Source organism: Cetorhinus maximus, chromosome 13 (genome assembly GCF_964194155.1).
Source record: "Cetorhinus maximus chromosome 13, sCetMax3.hap1.1, whole genome shotgun sequence".
Taxonomy (NCBI): Eukaryota; Metazoa; Chordata; class Chondrichthyes; order Lamniformes; family Cetorhinidae; genus Cetorhinus; species Cetorhinus maximus.
The window spans coordinates 110,882,459-110,904,554 of NC_135891.1; the positions used below are offsets into that span (position 1 = coordinate 110,882,459).

Here is a 22,096-nt window from a genome sequence, read left to right on the forward strand (position 1 = left end):
TAGATTGACACACATGGCTGGAATGTCATGTACCAATTGGCCCAGCATTTTGTTGTGCATAACTCAATTTCTATAACTTAGCAATAAGGCTAAGCTATGAAAAGCAAGTTATACACATATTTATAAGTTGGATGCTTAAAAACGTTATTCTCAAAAAAGTCCCGTAAGTGCAAGTTTTCCCTTTCTTCACTCAAGCTATGTTTAATTTAATTTTTCTAAGACACTAGAGGTTCCATCTGGTACCTGTGCATGTCAGAAATTCTGGGGATACAATTGTCAGCATTTGGATTATACAACAACGCCAGGTGGAGTAGCACACCTGAGGACAGGACAACACCGTGCTACCTGCCAACAACTTAGTCAAGGCCAATACAGAAATAGCTACTTTGGGAAAGAACCAACATCCACAAAGTCATTCCCAACCTGAAGTTAATACATTTGGGTGAAAAAGCCAGTGATTCGCACCAACTTTAGCAATGCTTCAGAATAAAACTAAAAAATGTTTCAGAAAACTGACAGGAATGAGCCAGGAACAGTTGCATTTCTCAGACTCGGGTGGGCTCTGTTCACTATCATGTCCTTATTTCTGTTGTGATTTAAATATCGTAAAACCAACCAATTCTGAACTAGCTACAGATGCATATCTTAAATAGAGTCCTTAATGAAATACACAAAAATCAGTCAGAGGTCAGATCATTTAAACGAAATGTGCTCTCTTTATTTAAACCAGGGGTCATCTGTCTTTATTTTGCAGTTTATTCTACAGCCATTCTTAAGGGAAATCTACATCTTAAATTAAAAAATAAGTCAGATGTAAATAGTACAAAATTTCTCCTAAAAATTGCAACGTCTGTGTTCAAATGTTTCAATTTTAAACATAAAAGTATACTAGGGTAAAACAAAGGCTTAAAGTAACAAATCAAAAAAAAATGAAATCAGGAGTTATATGGTACAGCAGAATATTTCTCCTAAACCTTGCAACACTCAGAGCACAAAGAGGTCATTTGTGCTGTTGGGAAGAGGAGAATAAATTTTTTCAAAAATGCAGTCCAAAGCCCACAGCGTATCCTTCAAACTCCTTTTAAATTTTTTTTGTTGTTTTTGTAATATAATCAAGTGATTGTCACAAAAGAGTCACAAAATTAAGGAATTCCTGGTCAAGTTTACACCAGAATATACTCCTTTATTTTTTTCCCTGCCATGGTTTTAACGCCTGTAAGGATGGAACCCCTGAGCATTGTGGTTCTGACCGCGGGCAAATCCACCCGGTGCAGATGGTGGAGCCCCTGGAGGCGCTGGTGCCGAGGGTCCTCCATATGAGGGAGCTGGCTGATTTGGATCCGAGAAACCTGGGGCCTGGCCAAAACCACTCATATCTTGCCCATAACCTATTAAACAAATAGAACAGAAAAGTTATGACTGTTTAGAGGAAAGATGCAAACTAAAGTCAGCATTAACTATACAGAAAGCAACTTGTGAAAAATCAAACTTAATTTTGCATAGTTAGATCATCCTTGTACCAGCACAACAAATATTCAACTGATTTAGCATTACTCTCCCATTTAAAAGAAAACTGAGCAAGGACTACATCCTACTTAAACTACTCATCTTTGAAGCAAGGCAATTCAAAGTCTATGCAACACCTACCTGCTGCACTATATCCCTGCTCAGCCTGACCGTAAGTCTGAGAAGGATGCGTGGGTCTGTAGCCTGAAGGATCCTGAGGATAGTTACCCATGCCTATTAGGGAGATGAGGAAACCAGGATGACTACCTCAGTAAGCCTGAGCCTGCTTCAATTCACGGCATAGATGCATCAGGTCACCAGCGGTATAGGGATGCACAGAAATGCCAATGAAATAGAAATGCATTTAAGCAGACGTTTGGTCAATCTGATATTCCACATAGGAAAATTGTGGCAACGAACTATATCAATATATAAAATTAAAACAAACTGTGCCTAAGTTAGCAATAGGGATTGCGCCCCATGGACAAGAACCTTTAGTGAATGTAGTACAGCCTGTAGAAAAGGTACTGAGCTGCACAGTGTATTTGGATACAGGGAGAGAACAAACCAAAATAGCGATTAAATGAGCAGAGGTTATTTTAGTGAATTACATGCTTTGGTTCAGCTACATCCAAATGAGTAAATAAATTTAAAAATCTGAATGCATTGCCAGATAAAGCAAATATCACAGCACCTTTCTTCAAGGGCTCTGTTATATTAGTTTTAAAATACAAACTTTTAAAACTAACCATTACTAACAAAATAATCAGAAGTTGACACCTGAATATTGTCATTTGCAATTGCCAATTTAACATGGAGTCTTTTTCATAGGTTGAAGCCCTTGATAAATCACTATTTTCTTTTTTAAATGGCCCCGTTCCAATTTATTCAGATCCTGGAAATCTTACAGCAATTTTCCACCTCAAAAAATATAATCTGGCTGAAGCAGAAACTCTGCTTACTCAAGAGACGGGAAGTCAGGTTTTACATCTAGAACAAAAAGCAAGGAGCTGCATTTAGCCAGGTAAGAGAGGAAGCAGACGGACCCAGGTTAAGATTCAGATCAAGAACAGTAGAGAGACCAACAGCTGGGTTAGAAACTCTGACATTCAAAGATACAACATTTTTTTTGACGGGGTGGTAAAGGGAGGAACAGACAAAAGTAGAAATCAGGAGACATGGAATTGAAAACTACAACACTGCATTGATGTAAAAAAATGTGAACGACTACTTATCATGTAAGCTTATGTTTTTTGCTAGTAATTTTCCCCTTGTAGGTTATGTCTCTGCTCTGTCCCTAACAGGAGATCTCACATCCATGAACAGTTATGAAATGCTAGAAAGGGATGATCTAATTCAACCCACCATTCTTTACCTCCTTGTCTTCTTACTTCAAAAATATGCATTGAAGGGGGTTGTGTTCTTTTCTAATCCTACAGCACCTCAAAATCCTACACTACTTGTTACCTACCATACTGGTTGTACCCAGGGAATTCGGGCTATCCAACAGGTGGTTTGCTCATGTCCTGAGGTGTCTGTGTTGCTGGTGGACAGCCCACCTGTCCTGCTCCTGGTGTGGCAGGGAGTGCTGGTATTCCAAGTAAACACATGTATTGATATATGAATTTCATCAAAAACATTGCTTTGACCAGACACCCCAATATTTTTGATATGTTTGCAATGTGACAGGCAACCTTTTTCCTCCATACTTCCAACTCAAAATCCTACAACATATAGCCTAAAACTTGCTTATTTTTCCTTGTTCTGCAGAAATGAAAGATTAAAAACATACCATATTGTGGAGGTGCACCAAAACCCTGAGGTGGTGCAAATCCTCCTGGAGGCGGCTGTGGAACTACATAGGGATTAAAGTGAGGAGGCTGCGGAGGGGCTCCTGGAGGCAGCAGCAGCCCATACCCCTCTGAAAAACACAAATAAACAGCCAAAGATGTAAAGAGAGTGTGTTTTCCCCTCAAGCGTGATACCAAGCATTATTCATATTAGCTTTAAAAAAAATGAAACTTACCCATTGATGGACCAGGTGACATCCACATACCTGAAAAACATACAATACTTAAAACCAAGCCAGCGTTCATTTACTATAATTATTCCTCAAAGGTCTGAAGGGACGTTGTTATAACTGGCACTAAATATAAAATAATCTACATTCAAACCAGTTTAATAGTTTGTGCTAATTCATAAACACCTATTTAGACAATCCAATCTGCAGAAATTCTAAAGTAACAGTGTTTCAGCTGAATCACAATATCCTGAAGCACAACAGCAACAGGATGCTTGGAACAGCTCAAGTTATTTTATGCCTTTTTTGACGCCTCACTCATCTGTATTAAAGGATTAAGTGGGCAACACAAAAGGCAACACTCTTTCCATCTGCTATGCCACACCACATAAACAATGGTAGCTTTGTCAAAATTATGATTGTTCACATTTAATGTTAAAAGTACCACACAGCCATCTAATTTCTACTGATTAAAAAAAATGCAACATTTTTTCTATATTGGTTAACACACAGCCACTGAGCAACTTGGATGACAGAGACAAGAGAAAAAGCAGTAGAAAGAAGAGACCTGATAACTTTGCATTTCTCACTTCCTAAATCATTTAATTTAACAGGAATTGCCACACCATTAAAAATAATTTAACAACCCAACCGCTCCAATGTTGTTCACAGAGGCAAACAGCCTCTTTCAGGAGAAGTTCAACCACCACATGCAAAAAGGAATTTCTTGCATCCCTTGCTAAATGACACCCAGGTTAGTATGCAAGAATCAGAGCATCATTCACATGATGTTCCATTACTTTGTGCACACAGGGAGTCGTTCAGAGCAAACCTGCAATTCTTTGCCCCAAGGCAGTGTTGAGGACCCAAGCAAGGCCACTGTAACATACAATAAGGGGATCTGAGCCAAAGATCAAAGGAGGGAAGGAGGGGCTTCAGCAATGCAGTAGATTATGCATGATAAATATATTCATACAAAAAATCTTTAGGTTCCAGCCTACTGCAATGGGAAGTGAGAAAGATACCAAGTTCCAGATCTGAAAAATAATCACTTTAAGTCAAGCAATACTGGAATTTATTTTATTTGCACAACGTTTCCATCGTATACTATTTACTTCAGAGGAGTGAGCGGCTCAGATACCAGGTCTGCCGTGCTTCACAGGCTTGTAGGTGATAGAGAACTCTCCGAGATAACTGCCAATAATTTCAGGCTGAAAAAGAAAAAAAGTCATAAAATTAACCAAAGAATTCCATACATTGTAAATTAATCTCCGCAATTACATCAGGGAGTTCAAGACATAGCTGAACTGGGCTAACATCCAATGTTATTTCCATTAAAAAAAAGATCAGGTTAGGAGGAAAACTGTTTTAATATAAAAATATTAATGTACTAAACACTAATGTAAGTGTTTAGTTAGGTAAATGAAATAACTTATCCTGGACTAATGAAGATGGAAAGTGCTTTACCACCCATCTGCTCTGCTTAACATGACATTTTACAGTTTGTGAAACTTTCATTGCAAAGGTAAGTGAAAACAAACTTTTTCTTTTAACTAGCAGCTTAAGTGCGGGAGAAATTGCTTTCAACACAGGGTACATTCAACACTAGAATACAAATATCTCATTTGCCAATAAAGGACTGGAAATTTAAACGAAACGATGAAGAGGTCCTGCCGCCCCTTTATTTACCTTCATTTTAAATAAATACGTGGGCCTCATTCCCATTTCATAAACCCGCTGCACAACTCAGTTGTGTGGAAGTTTGTATATTAGTGACAATGAAACGGTCTTGTTTTGTTACTGTCACTGGCATTGTGAAATACACACATTGCTTTTACACAAGAGTAAACTAAATCGCTACCCAGCGGCCTGTTTTGCCATCTAAATAAGTCATTGAGGAAAGAGGTTTTACACTGGAATGAATGTCTGGTGTCAAAAGCCACTTATCAGTGCTCCACAATAAAAGCAACTGGCAAAGATCAAGAGGGATTCAATTCCAATTTTTTGTAGGCAAGATATAACTCCTTCACATTGCACTACCCAGTGGCAGATTAGAGAATAACACCAGCAACAGCTCCACACAGTGGTAACCTTGCCCATGCTGTAGTTCTGCAAAAACGGCCAGAGTTTCACCTAGGCAGCTCTCTTCATCACAGCAACAGAATACTACATCACAGATTGGGGCAGCCATCCCATCAAACCTGTAGCTATAATTTTTTTCCATATGCCACCAAGACATTCTCCATACCTTATTACCACCAACTATTTTTTATTTCCTTTTAAAGTACATGCTGGATTTTAATAATTGTTTGCAGCATAGAATTCCACAATGGTCAGATTTCAGTCTATCCATTATCAGATTTCTAAATTAGTGTCATTTCTGCTGGCGTATACCAATAAAAACAAAGCTTTTACTGCAATGATCTGCCACTTTCTTTTGGTTAGCTGCACTGTCATAGCTTTGCAGAAATCTCCATAGGTAGTCAGCTTCCAGTGGGCCTTAATCGTTGCATGTACCACATGGAAATTTTAAAAACCACTGGTGTAGATTGACCAATGCCTTGGGCAAAGTCAAGCATGATGTCCATAAAAACAATAAATTGTTAAACAGACTTTAAAAATGGGCATTTTTGGAACGTAAGCATCGCTAGCAAGGTCAGCATTTATTGCCCAATCCAAATTATCCACGAGAAAGTGATGATGAGCATTCACCTTGAATTGCAGCAGATTAAAAGATTCTCCCACAGCGCTATTACTTAAGAGTTCCAGGATTTTGACCCAGCGACAATCAATGAACAGCAATAAAGGTCTACAATGTGACCAGCAGAGAAAACTGGAGGCAATGGTGTTCCCATGTGTCTGCAGTCCTCCCTATGTCCTTCTGGATGGCAGAATTCACATCTTTGCGAGGTGCTGCCAAAGAAGCTTTGGTGAGCTGTTGTAGTGCATGCTGTAGATGGTGTACACAGTAGCCACGGTCCACCAGTGTTGATGGGAATGACTGTTTAGATAAATTGGCATATTAGAAATGTCTAACTTGATTGTGTAGCATTATGACGACTTGAGAAGCCAGACAGATCCTCTGATGTTGATGTTAGTATGCAAGTTAAGAGACAGAAAGGGTCCAAGGCATGATCCTTGCAAAACTTCAGCATCACCATACAACTCTAAACCCACATACATTTTCCAGGTGTCAAAATCAGCTTGTCCAAATTTTTCCCCATTCAAGTCGTGGCAATGTTTCATGGGAACAAGGCTGTAATTATGGATGTAATTACAGTGAATAAGGACAATGAATAGGAGGTTCAACTGTCCTATAAAAGATTGAGAAGGAGAGCTTTTGTGTGGGTCCGTAGCCTGAAGGATCCTGGGGATAGTTACCCATGCTTATTAGGGAGATAAGGAAACCAGGATGACTTCCCCAGTAAGCGTGAGCCTGTTTCACTCCGCGGCATAAATGCATTAGGTCACCGGTAGTATATGGATGCACAGAAATGCCAGTGAAATAGAAATACATTTAAGCAGATGTTTGGTCAATTTGTTATTCTATATAGGTAAATTGTGGCAACAAGCTATCAATATATAAAATTAAAGCAAACTGTGTCTAAGTTAGCAATAGGGATTGCCCCATGGACAAGAATCTTTAGCGAATGTAGTACAGCCTATAGAAAAAGGTACTGAGCTGCTGTGTATTTGAATATAGGGAGATAACAAACGTGCACCCTATAACTGATTAAACGAGCAGAGATTGTTTTAGTGAATTACATGCTTGGGTTCAGCTACTTCCAAATGAGTAAGTAAATAAATAAATAAATAATCTGAATACATTGCCATATGAAGCAAATATCAGGCATCTTTCTTCAAGGGCTCCGTTGTATTAGTTTTAAAATACAATTTTTTAAAAAACTGAACATTACTACCAACATAATCATGAGTTGACAACTGAATATTGTCATTTCTATTTGATGATGTAACATGGAGTCTTTTTCATAGATTGAAGCCCTTACCATATTGTGGAGGTGCACCAAAACCCTGTCCAAATCCCTGAGGTGGGGCAAATCCTCCTGGAGGCGGCTGTGGAACTACATAGGGATTAAAGTGGGGAGGCTGAGAAGGGGCACCCCTCCCTCCTGGAGGCGGCAACAGCCCATACCCCCCTGAAAAACACAAATAAACAGCCAAAGATGTAAAGAGAGAGTTTGTTTTCCCTTCAAGCGTGATACCAAGCATTATTCATATTAGCTTTTTAAAAAAAAACTTACCCATTCATTGACCAGGTGACATCCACATACCTGAAAAACATACAATACTTAAAACCAAGCCAGCGTTCATTTACTATAATTATTCCTCAAAGGTCTGAAGGGACGTTGTTATAACTGGCACTAAATATAAAATAATCTACATTCAAACCAGTTTAATAGTTTGTGCTAATTCATAAACACCTATTTAGACAATCCAATCTGCAGAAATTCTAAAGTAACAGTGTTTCAGCTGAATCACAATATCCTGAAGCACAACAGCAACAGGATGCTTGGAACAGCTCAAGTTATTTTATGCCTTTTTTGACGCCTCACTCATCTGTATTAAAGGATTAAGTGGGCAACACAAAAGGCAACACTCTTTCCATCTGCTATGCAACACCACATAAACAATGGTAGCTTTGTCAAAATTATGATTGTTTGCATTTAATACTCAAAGTACCTCACAGCCAGCTAATTTCTGCTGAGTAAACAAATGCAGCATTTTTTCTATATTGGTTAACACACAGACACTGAACATCTTGGATGACAGTGACAAGAGTAAAAGCAGTAGAATCAAGGAATCCGATAAATTTTCTATTTCTCACTTCCTAATCATTTCATTTCTTAAGAGCGATTGTCACACGATTAAAAATAATTTAACAACTCAACCGCTCTAATGTTGCTCACAGAGGCAATCAGCCTCTTTCAGTTGAAGTTCAACCTCCACACGCAAAAAGGAATTTCTTGCACCCACTTGGTAAATGACACCCAGATTAGTCTCCAAGAAACCAAGCAGCATTCACATGGTGTGCCATTACTTTTTGCACACGGAGTTGTTGTGAGCAAACATGCAATTTTTTGCCCCAAGGCAGTGTTGAGAACCTAAGCAAGGCCACTGTAACAAAAAGGGAAAGGGCTTCTGAGCCAAAGATCAAAGGAGGGAAGGAGGAGCTTCAGCAATGCAGTAGATTATGCATGATACATATATTCATACAAAATATCTTTAGGTTCCAGCCTATTGCAAAAAGGAGTGAGAAAGCTACTTAGTTCCGGATCTGGAAAAAATAAGCACCAAGTCAATTGGTACTGGAATTAATTTTATTACACAATATTTCCAACGTATAATGTTTACTTCAGGAGGATGAACCTGGAGGATTGAGTGGCTCCAATGCCAGGTCTGCCGTGTTTAACAGGCTTGTAGGTGATGGGAGAACGCTCCAAGATAACGTCCAATCATTTCAGACTGAAAAAGGAAAAAAAAAAGACAAAAATCAACCAACGAGTTCCATACATTATAAATTAATCTTCACAATTATAGACACAGCTGGACTGGGCCAACATCCAATGTTCTTTCTGTTAAAAAAAAGGGATCCATCAGGTTAAGAGGAAAACTGTTTCAATATCAAGATATTAATGTACTAAACATAGTTGTGATTTGCAAACATTCTTTCACCTTGCCAATGTGCAACAAAACGAAACAAAATTAAATTGCTGCTCAATCTCTCCCTCTTTTCTAAGGAGGACCCATATGCCACCAGTGTTTAAAGCAGCTATAACATTGGCTTCAGAAATGAGACGGCACTATGAACTGGACACGAGGGAAATGCAGAGGCAGCAGAAATGTAAAAGCCAGTAATTATGTTAGTCATATGTGACAAATATAAAATCCCACAAATTAGGTTAAAAAATTATGCAGTCATAATTGGGTATTGTTTAGTTAGGTGAATGAAATAACTTCTCCTGGACTAATGAAGGTAGAAAGTGCTTTACTACCCATCTGCTCTGCTTGACATGACATTTTACAGTTTGTGAAACTTTCATTCCAGAGGTAAGTGAAAAAAAATGTTTTTTCTTTTAAATAGCAGCTTAGGTGAGGGAGAAATTGCTTTCAACACAGGGTACATCTACACTAGAATACAAATATCTCCTTTGCCAATAAAGGAATGAGGTATTTTGTTCAGCATCCAAGGTGCTGGCCCACTCAGTACAGATCAACTGAAGTTGATCAACGCTCCCTACTGACTGTAGGGATCAAAATGAGCTGTCAGGTACAAGCTTTAAACGTCAAACGGGAGGACTGGAAATTTAAACGAAATGATGGAGAGGTCAAAACACCCCTTTATTTACCTTCATTTTAAACAAATACAATGTGGGCCTCATCCCCATTTCATAAACCCGCTGCACAACTCAGTTTTGTGTGGTTTATATATTAGTGAGGATAAAACGGTCTTGTTTTCAGTTACTGTCACCCGCATTGTTGAAATACGCACATTGCTTTTACGCAAGCATAAACTAAGTCGCTACCCAGCAGCCTGTTTTGCCATCTAAATAAGTCATGAGGAAAGAGGTTTTATACTGTAATGCACGTCTCTGGTGTTAAAAGCCACTTATCAGTGCTCCACACTAAAAGCAACTAGCAAAGATCAATTTTTTGTAGGCAAGATATAACTCCTTCACATTGCACTACCCAGTGGCAATTTAGAGGATAACACCAGCAACAGCTCCACACAGTGGTAACCTTGCCCATGCTGTAGGTCTGCAAAAAAAGTCCCAAGAGTTTCATCTAGGCAGCTCTCCCCATCACAGCAACAGAATGCTACATCACAGATTGGGGCAGCCATCCCATCAAACCTGTACCTATAATTTTTTTTCCATATGCCACCAAGACATGCTCTGTACCTTATTACCACCAACTTTTTTTATTTTGGAGGTGCTGCCAAAGAAGCTTTGGTGAGCTGTTGGTAGTGCATGCTGTAGATGGTGTACACAGCAGCCACGGTCCACCAGTGGTGAATGGAATGATTGTTTAGACACATTTTGACATATTATAAACCTCCAATTTGATCTGCATCAATTTGCAAGGCAGCCTTTTCAGGTTGGGGAGGGTTTTGGCCAGATACACAATATCTGAGCCGAATAAGGGGAGGCGGTGGCATAGTGCTATTCTCACTAGCCTAGTATTTCAGAGACCCAGGTTCGAAGCCCACCACGGCAGATGGTGGAATTTAAGTCCAATAAATATCTGGAATTAAAAGTCTAATGACAAACATGAATCCATTGTTGAATGTTTTAAAAACCCATCTGGTTCACTAATGTCCTTTAGGGAAGGAAATCTGCCATCCTTACCTGGTCTGGCCTACATGTGACTCCAGATCCACGGCTATGTGGTTGACGCTTAAATGCAATTAGGGATAGGCAATAATTGCTGGCCTAGCCAGTGATGCCCATATGCCATGAACAAATTTTTAAAAATGGATGGCAGGCTCAGAGGCAGCAAGTTGATTGATCACTAAAAAATTTTTTTTATCTATAAAAGGTCCATCACTGGAAAATGGAAACGTCCATTCAGAAATCTCAGCACAAGATTTATTTTGCTGTGGGTGTATTTCAGCTTCTGGTGCCAGTAATTAGGGTCAGAATGTGGACATCACTGCGAAGGCCAGCACTTGTTGCACATCCCTAATTGCTACAACTGAACGGTTTGCTAGGCCATTTCAGAGGGCAATTAAGAGTCAACCACATTGCTATGGGTCTGGAGTCACATGTAGACTAGACCAGGTCAGGGCAGATTTCCTACCCTAAAGAACATTAGTGACTCAAATGGGTTTTTATAACAATTGATGATAACTTTGTGGTCACCAATGCTGAAACTAGCTTTCAATTCCAGATCTTTATTAACTAATCACACTTATTAATTCCTTGAATTTAAATTACACCAGCTATCATGGTGGGAATCAGACCCGTATCCCCAAAGCATAATCCTTGGCCTCTGGATTACTAGCCCAGTGACATTACTGTTACACTACCATCATCTATTTGCCATCTCAAGTCACCATCATAAGGGTCTGTGCATCAATGCCACATCATTTATATGGCAAGTAACTACAGAAACATATTCAGTTTTCTTTTTTTTTTAAGCAAGGCTGCTCACCCTTTCTTTTTATAACTAACCAGTAGGGTATATTTAATTGTCTCAGGTGGACTCTGGCTCTGATTAATGCTTCTTTTGTGTGTCTGCTGAGTTAGTTCATCTCACCTAAAACAACATCATAGTAGGCATCACCATTTGGAGAAATACTAGAAGTGAAGAAAAAATTGTGGGAAAAGGGCAGAGGCATATGATTAATTGGGTAACCCTCCCAAAGAACCGGAAAAGGCACAATGGGCCAAACGGCCTCAATGGCACAGGCACCAAAGGCCAAACAGCCTTTGTGTGCTATACCATTCTATGTTTACAGCATCCTCCCCAGTGGCATTGCTTAAGGTTACAATTACATATCCCCAATTACTGGTACCAGAAGCTGAAATATACACACAGCAGAAAAAAATCTTTAACATTGCTGAAGAGAGGCATGTTATCAAAGCTTTTTGTCTTGCACTCATCAGGACAAACGCAAGAATGACATGTCAACCAATCATCACCCTTTTCTCCTGTGGTGTAAATTGTTGTGAGCGTTTGAAATTTGGCATCTTTGCATTTGTCCTGATGAGTGCAAGACAGAAAATTTTGACATTTCTCTTTTCAGCAATGATAAAAAATCTTATGCTGAGACTTCTGAATGGATGTTTCTGTCTACCAATACAATGTCAATTAATGCAGCACAGGATCATATGAATAGCCTTTGGTATTGTATTCTGCATATGCAAAATATTTTTAAAATTACTTAATAAATAAATGACTAAATAAAGCCATAAGCAAATTTACCTCACCTTGATTTCAACCTGGTTAAAGGTTTAACCATTGTACACACCAACCACGCTGCCGACCATCTCTGGGAGGATAACCGTATCCCAAGATGAGTCTTGACAACCTCTGGTTTCTCCATCGGAGGGGCTTCCTTTTTCGCCTTGTGCAGCTTTTTCAGGAGGGACTGCTGTTTGCGGCGAAGGCCTCTGTTCACACGCCTACACTAACAGGCACAGTACAACTGCATCAGCTGTTCACTGAAAACAAGGACAAAAACTCAGACTGTCGGAATTCCAGACTATACGCTCACTAAAACAGAACTGAGGTTTAGTGTAGTTTGCAATCGGATTAGGCACTTCTGGTTCCTTAACCATTTCAAAATTCACGCAAACCAGACTATATAACACCTTAGCATTAAATATATGCTGTGCTTCCAAGTGAGACACAGGTTCAGATGGTAGCATTAATTGGAGACAAAAAATTGTGGGTTCAAGCCTTGGTTCAGAATTTGAGAATGTGATCTTAACGTTTCAGTGCAGTACTGAGGGACTGCTTTGACAGAACAGTCATCTTTCAAGTGTTTGCTATTTGCAGGACCTTGTGTGCAGTTTGTTGCAATTTCATCAAGCTTTCTTTCAATTATTCCCCCAATCTGAGGGGAAAATAAAGACACATATTGCAATATGAAGTCAAAAAAAGGGCGCACAACCCTGATTTTGCACACGCCATCTAGCTTTCCCTCTCCCTGGTGAAAAGGAAAACTGCACATATACGGACCTGGTGCATCACTTCAATTCTGCCAAACATTTTTTTCTGGCCTTGAGCAGGCTGATCAGTTTTCAGTCTGCTGCCAAACCTTTCCCAGTGTCTATCCAGGAAAGTCTGCAATTGGAAAAATGTGACCAACAGGATCTCTGAGCAATTGTACAAGCAGCTATTCTTTTTTAAAAAAATATAAAATGCTGTATAGCTTCAAAACTCGAAACTGAATTCACTACACTGCATATAACTTGGGCAGATACAGGCATGCTATAATCAACACATTACAGCTGGGAAAATAACATGCGTTGCACATTTCTCAAACATCTCACTATTTCACATGACTTCAAAAAAGTGCACAAGATTTCACAGGCAGCAATGAATATCAGCACATAAATTTCATTTTCCAACTGGCACCAACACTCCCAGCACCTACCAACCCCCTGCCCCTGCAAACCCAGATTCCATGATTACCAAATATCCATTCATCTGTTGACCTGTACAACTTAGCTTCTCTCTCTGCATATACACATTAGTAAGGTGTTCTTATTGTGTCCCCCATGGCTCAGTTGGCAGCACTTTGGCCTGACTCACATGGCTCCAGGTTTAAGTCCTACCCCAGCGCAAAATTCAAGTTGACATTCTGAAAAGGTGCTGTCTTTCGGATGAGATTTTCAACTGAATTTCAGGTGGATGTAAAAAGTCCCACAGTGCAATCTCAAAGAGGGGCAGGGGAGTTTTCCCCAGTGTCCTGGCCAATATTTTTCTCTCAGTCAACATCACAAAAACTGATCATCTGGTCATTATCATACTGCTGATCCTGACAGCTTGCTATGCACAAATTTGTTGCCACTTTACGACAGAGGGTTAGACTGACGAAAGTAATTGATTGTGTAAAGTGCTTTGAGACAGTGGTTGTAAGAAGTTAATTCAATGCAAGTCTCCTTTTCTGATAAAATTGTACCAATTTATTTTGGTAAAAGTCAGTGTTTCCCAAGATAGGACAAGGGGGGCAGCAATAACCAGATGTTGCGCACCCCTCAACCCCAAAGTTTCAAACCAGCAAAGTTGAAACTTGCCAAAAACATGTTCTATTGCATGGCCAGACAGCCTTCCTCCATGTATATACCGGGCATAACTGAAATTACTTATTTAGCACAATGCAACTTACTAGGGCATGTTGAGGAGCTGATCCAGGTCAACACCTCTGTAGGTAAATTTCCTGAAAGTTCTTTTCTTCCTCTGTTCTACTTGGTCAGCCTATGTTCAAAAACAATATATAGGAAATTACAACATAGAACAACCGCTACTATGGAAACATAAGGAACTCCGGCCCATCTCCCGCGCATCCGCCCTCACGCCTTCTCCTCCCTCCCAGAAACATGACAGGGTCCCCCTTGTCCTCACTTATCACCCCACCAGCCTCCGCATTCAAAGGATCATCCTCCGCCATTTACACCAACTCCAGCATGATGCCACCACCAAACACATCTTCCCTTCAACCCCCCGGCAGCATTCCGTAGGGATCGTTCCCTCCGTGACACCCTGGTCCACTCCTCCATCACCCCCTACTCCTCAACCCCCTCCTACGGCACCTCCCCATGCAAATGCAGAATATGCAACACCTGCCCCTTCACTTCCTCTCTCTCACCGTCCAAGGGCCCAAACACTCCTTTCAAGTGAAGCAGCATTTCACTTGCACTTCCCTCAACTTAGTCTGCTGCAGTCGTTGCTCCCAATGCTGTTTTTTCTACATTGGAGAGACCAAACGCAGACTGGGTGACCGCTTTGCAGAACACCTTTGGTCTGTCCGCAAGCATTACCCAGACCTCCCTGTCGCTTGCCATTTTAACACTCCACCCTGCTCTCTTGCCCACGTGTCTGTCCTTGGCTTGCTGCATTGTTCCAGTGAAGCCCAATGCAAACTGGAGGAACAGCACCTCATCTTCCGACCAGGCACTTTACAGCCTTCCGGACTGAATATTGGGTTCAACAATTTTAGATCTTGAACACCCTCCCCCATCCCCACCCCCATTTCCGTTTCTTCCCCCCCCCTTTTTGTTTTTTCCAATAATTTATATAGATTTTTCTTTTCCCACCTATTTCCATTATTTTTAAATGTATTTCCACCCATCGTTTATCTATACCTTTTATGACCTTTTAGTCTTATTTCACCCCACCCCCACTAGAGCTATCTGTACCTTCTCCAGAAACTCCAGACATCAGGGGCTGGATTCCAGCGCTAAACTCAACTGACAATTTCAAAGCCAGCTGGTTCTGACATCAGAGATAAAAATAGAGCTATCTTCTCCGCCGATGCTGCCAGACCTGCTGAGTTTTTCCAGGTATTTCTGTTTTTGTTTTGGATTTCCAGCATCCGCAGTTTTTTGTTTTTATAGCTATCTGTACCTTGCTCGTCCTGCTCTCCACTCTTAATTAGCACATTCCTTTAGATAATACTACCACCTTTAACACTTCTTTGTTCTTTTGTCTGTGACATCTTTTGGTTATCTCCTCCTATCACTGGCTGCTTGTCCCAACAACCCCCCCCCCCCCCCCACCCTCCCCAAACCAGCTTATATTTCACCCCTTTCCTATTTTTACTTAGTTCTATTTAAGGGTCATGAGGACTCGAAACGTCAACTGTGCTCTTCTCCGCCAATGCTGCCTGACCTGCTGAGTTTTTCCAGGTATTTCTGTTTTTGTTAAGGAACCCTCACTCTGGTCTCAGGCACATTAGAGAGAATGTGCTGTTGGTCAGTGGGGACAATCTACTTTTCCAGAGGGAAACAATGAATGGTGCGGTGTAAAGTACATCGAAAAACACCATCAACTTTCACATTTTTCTCTGTTTAAAAATGTTTGATGCTTCCCCAACAACAGGTCCTGGTTTAAAAGGTCTCGCCATCAGTTCTCATTTCTCTCTCTCAACAGTTCGTTGATGTTGATAACTCGGTTGTATATTTTTTTTTAGATGTTACACAAGGTCCCAGAATCAGGACAGTGCAGCCTTGTCGATGTTGCCTTTGGGGAAACTCCAGGCATCAGGGGCTGGATTCCAGCGCTAAACTCAACTGACGATTTCAAAGCCGGCCGGTTCTGACATTAAAGTCACTGCGGCACCAACTCTTAACCTTTCCACCTCCCCAAGTATGAAGGCAACCGGGCCAATTTTTTAAAAAACTGTCCTTTCCCAAACTTAAGGAGTAACCGCCGCTGCCGCATATTACACGTTCATTTGGGTCAGCCTGCGGCCCACAGAGACCTGCACCCGGTTCGATTAACATTAAACCGAATTTCTCCAGACAATAACCGGTGAATCTTATAGCTTAGACTCCGCTCTACAACATCTTTGCCGATACGGCAGCTCTGGCGTTAATCTGAGAGCGGATTAACAAGGATTGTGTTGGACTCTCTGAGCACCGCCATCTGCAAACACCCACCATTTTCACCCGGTCTCGCTGGAAAGGACAAACCTCGTTTCCGCTGCGGCAAATATCGCGGGATTTGGGCCTGGATTGGGAGGGGAGGAGCCATTGGCCCACCGCGCGTGCGCACACCCACCTGACTCTCTGATCCAGCGCAGAGGCTTGGACTTGTTCTGGTTGAAGAGCCCCTTTTTTCAAATGGATCAGTAATCATTAGGGGGAAGAGTGTCCTGCAGTCAGATCTTATTGAAAATAACAGGTCTGGCCGATGGGGAAAGGTCACTGTCTAAGACCTTTCTGCCATAGCACAGGAGCGCAGTCTCAATCAATGTGTGGGAATCAGATAGCTTCCCTATTAAACCTGGAGTCAGGCAGGGCTGCCCTCTCTCCCCTGTCCTGTTTGTGTGTTGCATAGAACCTTTTGCTGTGTCCATCAGGAAGGATCCGGTCATCAGGTGTGAGGCACTCTCACTGTTGCTGTATGTGGTGCAGGTCTGGCCCATTCCACACTCCTGCGCTGTGGCGATCACTCGAGCCATCTTTCGCTTTATCTGGAGGTCGAAAATGGATCGTGTCCGCAGGGACGCGATGTACAAGCCTTTAGATAAAGGCTTTAGATAAAAGCAAACTTCAAAGCAACTCAGTTGGCGTACAAAACAGACAGGAGAAAGATAGCACGGCAAATCATGGGTGCACCATCCACTCTACAATGTCCACTTAGCAAAGCTGAACTCGAAGAGAGCTTTACAGATAACATCTCAAAACCAAATAATAAAGCAAACCTCCAAAAGTTTGCATTATATAAGGGAAGGAGAGATTACGACTCTTTGAAAGAACCCATACAGAAGGAAGAGGTCGAGGAGGCAATTAAAGACATTGATAAGAACACGGCAGCGGGACTTGATGGGATGAAGTTGGAAGATATCACGGACATCCAGGCAGAGTATGAAGACAGGCTCCCAAATCTCTTCTCCCTCTGACTCAAGTCAAGTTCTATCCCAAGGGTCTTGAAAAAGAGTTGCACGGTTCTCATTCCTAAGACAGACGACAGCGAGAAACTGAGAAGCATAGACAACTGGCAACCAATAACGATCGGCCCGATTTTATTACGGCTCTTCACTAAGATCATCGCCAAACGCTTAAGTGAAGCAGTCCAAATCAACCCCAGACAGAAAGGTTTCTGGTGGCGACTCCTGTAATGAGAACATCACAGTTCTGAGTAACATCATGAAAGGGGCCAAACGCAAGAGGAAAGAGCTGGCCATTGTCTTTGTGGATCTGGCTAAGGCATTCGATTCCGTAGGGCATAAAATGCTCATCAAAGCACTTCAAAGAGTGGGGCTGCCAAGAAGATTCATAACAATGATCACAGATCTGTATTCGGAAACTAGCACATGTATGGAATGTAAAGACGGTCAAACGGAACCTATCAATATCACGAGAGGGGTCAAGCAAGGTGACCCATTATCACCAATCCTGTTCAACAATGCGATGGACCCTCTGATCTGTTCCCTACAGGAGGCACAGTTGGGCGTCCACTTGCCCTTCCGGGGAATGCAGATTAGTTGCTCAGCTCTGGCATTCGCTGATGACATTGCTTTACTCAGTGACTCCCATGCCGGCATGACCAAGAGCTTAGCCATCGTACAGGACTTCTGCCAGAATATGGGGTTGGAGATGAATGCCGGGAAGACCAAGGGCTTCCACTTCATCCACAAGAGGAAGACGTTTCTGTACCAACAGTATGGTGAACTGGCAGTTGAGAGGAGGTCCAATCTCTTACGTAACACCAGGAGAGACAGAGAAATATCTGGGAGCCAGAATCGACCCCTGGGCAGGGGTGACTGAGGAGCAATGGGGATCCAAAATCGATGGATGGATAGCGAATTTGAAGAGGGCAGCACTTCGAACTATCCAAAGGATCGAAATCCTTAAAACCCACAAGATTCCGTGAACCTACTTTCATTTAATCCTCGCAGAGGTATCGCAAAACACGTTGGTAAAACTTGATCAATCCATTAAAAACGCAACTTAAGAAACCCTCCACCTTCCACCGCACATAATGGATGGAGTATTCTACAGCAGCAACCACAATGGTGGTCTAGCCATGCCGTGACTTGAAGTCCAAATTCCTTCGGCCATTATTCGGAAATTAGAGGCATTGGAGAGCTCACCAGATGGGGTGATACAGGCCTCGTTTGAATTCAGTGGCATCAAGAACAAAGAGACAATCGACTCCCTGAGGAATCTTAAAGTGCTCAGGGAAATTGAAAAATCCCTCAAGGAGAAGGGTGGTCCAAGAGGGACGCATGAAGGAAATGGCACTGATGAAGTCATCAATTTGGGGTGGATGGATATTACCCAAACGTCCAGACCGAAACCTGTTAACAGATACGCGGCTTGGAGGGACGTTGAATATTTAAAGTGGACCGCACTCCAATGCCAAGGAACGGGCATCAAATACTACGGCAATGACTATGCTTCAAATTCCTGGCTCAGAACTTGTTTTAACCTCAAACAATCCAGACTCATGAACAGTATTTTATTATAGTGTAATCTCTATCCAACGAGATCCACCTAAACAGGGGAAGACACCACACAAACAAGCCTTGCAGATGATATGAGGCCCCTTTCGAATCACTGGCTCACATCTCCGGTATCTGGTCGTTCATTAAAAACGCCCGGATCAAAAGACATAATAAAATCCTGGACCACTTGCAACAGTTTATCTCCAAGTACAGCTGGACATCTCGCTTGGAACCGAGACTCTTCAGAAAGGACAGGACCCTCTGGAAGCCAGACCTGGTACTCGTCAAGGATGGAGTAGTAGCGTTTGATGATGTCACAGTGCAGTTTGAGGACAATAACAAATTGTTGGAGAAAGCTTGGGCAGAGAAAGAGCGAAAGTATCAACACCTGAAGGACGAAATAAGAGAGCTGACTGGGGGTACGTCCATAAATTTCTTCGGATCTGTCATGGGAACAAGAGGAATGTGGCTCGACTTGAACAACAGCCTCGTGCAATTCCTGAAGATCCAAAAATACAAGTCCTTCGCCCAACCTATCTCGAGACTGACGATCTCTCTGACCTTGGAACTTTTGCAAATATTTGGAGACCAGTAATCAGAGAATCGTTCAGCAGAGCTCACCTGGTTCGGTATCGCAAGACCCAAGATGAAGGATTGGAAGGTGCTACGAGAAGGGTATTGTATATCCCCAGATTGAGAAGTCCAACTCCTGATCCCCGGTGGGCAGGTAAGGTGGATAATTTGTTTATATATGTTTGGTGATCATGTTTAGTCTAGCATAACGATTTTGGCAATTACCTTGATCATTATTTTGGGTGGTGGGTGCATGATATTAATTATAAATGCATTAACTGCAACGGCATTTCCTTTGTTAATGTAAGTAATTAATAAAGAGGGCATCACAATCAGATGATGTAATTCAGGGTACGTCTGCGGGCCGCTAACTATGTGATTGGCTACCTAGTATCATCAGTACCTATGTGACGAACATTCACGCTTGGTTGACATCGAGGATCATGGTCAGTTATTCCTGAGTCCAATCAGGATTGGGTGCTGCATTAATTGTGCGTATTAAATTAGCCAAATGCCTCGTCATTTGATTAGTGATGCTCATGAATGGATGAACGAGATTCCCACTGTCCCTACCTACTATCTAGTGAAACCACAGCCAAGGGAACGGGCTTGGCAGAATCAGCGGGGAAAGAAGATCCTGTTGAGCTTGACTCTAGTCTGGCACTGTGATGAGACATGAGAGGTGTAAAATAAGTGGGAGGCCTTGGCCGCTGGTGAAATGTCAGTACTCTTATTGTTTTTTCACTTACTCGGTGAGGCGGGGAGGCAAGCCCCAAGGGGCTCTCGCTTCTGGTCGGAAGCGCCCGGGCGGCCAGGCGTGACCCACTCTGGGGACAGTATAGCAGAGAAACACCCTTGACCAAGTCCATCAGGCAGTGGTCGGCACGTAATGTCTTAGAGGCCCTGCAGGAAAAGGAGATGGTGGATCCTGTCGGATGGTTCCCCGAGCAGACTGTCAAAGTCATTTGGTAGAATGCCTCATCGCCAGAACTTTCCAACAAGCACCAAGATGTAGCTTGGCTGGTGGTGAGAAAGACCCTCCCCGTCAGATCCTTCCAACACGCCAGGAGTCTCACCCCCTCTGCACGTTGTCCTCGAGGTGGCTGTGGTGGGGATGAGACCGTTGTTCACCTCCTTGCGGATTGTGCCTTTGCAAAGAAGGTCTGGAGAGAGATGCAGTGGTTTCTGTCGAGGTTCATCCCGGGCAGTTCTGTGACACAGGACTCTGTGCTCTACGGGCTGTTCCCAGGGACATACACCGAGACAAACGTCAACTGCAGCTGGAGAATCATCAACTCGGTGAAAGACGCTCTTGGTCTGCCCGAAACCTGTTGGTCTTCCAGTGCAAAGAGTTGCCCCCGACCGAGTGTTGCAGACTGGCACGTTCCAAGGTCCAGGACTACGTGCTGAGGGACGCACTAAAGCTTGGGGCAGCCGCTGCAAAGGCGCAATGGGGAAAGGTCGCTGTCTAAGACCTTTCTGCCATAGTGCACTGAGGGGCTGGGGAAAGGTATAGACCCCTCGGGCTGTACAGCTCACAATGAATGTATGCATTGAATACTAATTGTATTATAATTGTATTGGAGCACCCCAGAGTGCAACATGATGTATGATTGATAACTCCAATACCATTGCACTGCCTGACTGTCTGTAATGACCATATTGAAATGACTGTAATATTCATTGATTGTACTGAAGCACCTCGTGATCCATGTGTAAAAGTTCAATCTGATTGCACTTTTTGTGATGGTGATTTAGAAATGTTTTGTAATGTTCTTTCAGATATTTTATGAATAAAGTATATTTTTCAAAAAAAAAACAGGTCTGGCCCATTCCTCACTCCCGCGCTGTGGCGATCACCCGAGCCATCTGGAGTTGGTGATCCACCCTGACCAGATCTGCGCTGTGCCGGGCAGGAAGATCTCTGACAGCCTTGCGCTGCTCAGGGATACGATTGCCTGTGTGCAGGACAGGGTTGTGGACACCTGCCTCATCAGCCTGGATCAGGAGAAGGCCTTTGACAGAATATCACACACCTACATGGTGGACGTGCTCTCCAAAATGGGGTTTGGGGAGGGAATTCGCAACTGGATCCAACTGCTCTACACTAACATCAGTAGTGCAGTCTCAATCAATGGGTGGGAATCAAAAATCTTTCCAATTAAATCTGGAGTCAGGGCTGCCCTCTCTCCCCTGTCCTGTTTGTGTGTTGCATAGAACCCTTTGCTGAGTCCACCCGGAAGGATCTGGGCATAAGAGGAGTGACGATCCCAGGCAGTGGAAGCACTCAGGTCAAAGTCTCCCTGTACAAGGACGATGTCGCCGTCTTCTGCTCGGATCCGCTGTTGGTGCGC

The 22,096-nt window shown here is 42.4% G+C and overlaps 1 protein-coding gene and 2 non-coding genes across 7 annotated transcripts; all 3 read right to left on the bottom strand.

Annotated features, from left to right (window-relative positions):
- Positions 1-693: 693 nt before the first annotated feature.
- Positions 694-16,685, bottom strand: LOC144688944 (uncharacterized). 5 transcript variants are annotated; one of them, XM_078556005.1, is made up of 10 exons: positions 14,385-14,451; positions 13,164-13,336; positions 12,478-12,711; positions 7,789-7,818; positions 7,534-7,683; positions 4,615-4,737; positions 3,533-3,562; positions 3,299-3,427; positions 1,648-1,740; positions 694-1,388 (listed from the first exon to the last, which is right to left on the bottom strand). In XM_078556005.1, the coding sequence occupies exons 6-10, from the start codon at positions 4,625-4,627 to the stop codon at positions 1,207-1,209; spliced, it is 447 nt and encodes a 148-aa protein (XP_078412131.1). In that variant the 5' UTR covers positions 4,628-4,737; positions 7,534-7,683; positions 7,789-7,818; positions 12,478-12,711; positions 13,164-13,336; positions 14,385-14,451; the 3' UTR covers positions 694-1,206. The 5 variants fall into 5 exon arrangements, 3 of the variants coding, with proteins under 3 accessions (XP_078412131.1, XP_078412132.1, XP_078412133.1); XR_013578515.1 differs by lacking the exons at positions 1,648-1,740; positions 3,299-3,427; positions 13,164-13,336 and adding an exon at positions 16,657-16,685 and having other exon boundaries at positions 4,642-4,737; positions 14,385-14,473; XR_013578514.1 differs by lacking the exons at positions 1,648-1,740; positions 3,299-3,427; positions 13,164-13,336 and adding an exon at positions 16,657-16,685 and having other exon boundaries at positions 14,385-14,473.
- Positions 3,751-3,884, bottom strand: LOC144689288 (small nucleolar RNA SNORA13). The gene has a single exon (XR_013578623.1). It is a non-coding gene; the product is annotated as a small nucleolar RNA SNORA13 (small nucleolar RNA).
- Positions 8,007-8,140, bottom strand: LOC144689287 (small nucleolar RNA SNORA13). The gene has a single exon (XR_013578622.1). It is a non-coding gene; the product is annotated as a small nucleolar RNA SNORA13 (small nucleolar RNA).
- Positions 16,686-22,096: the final 5,411 nt, after the last annotated feature.

Excerpts from the sequence above, each read along its gene's own strand:
- LOC144688944 (XM_078556005.1), bottom strand. Across the intron at positions 3,428-3,532 it reads GTCACCTGGTCCATCAATGG|AGGGGTATGGGCTGCTGCTG; the intron begins GTAAGTTTCATT and ends TGTGTTTTTCAG. Across the intron at positions 1,389-1,647 it reads GCAGGGATATAGTGCAGCAG|GTTATGGGCAAGATATGAGT; the intron begins GTAGGTGTTGCA and ends TTTGTTTAATAG.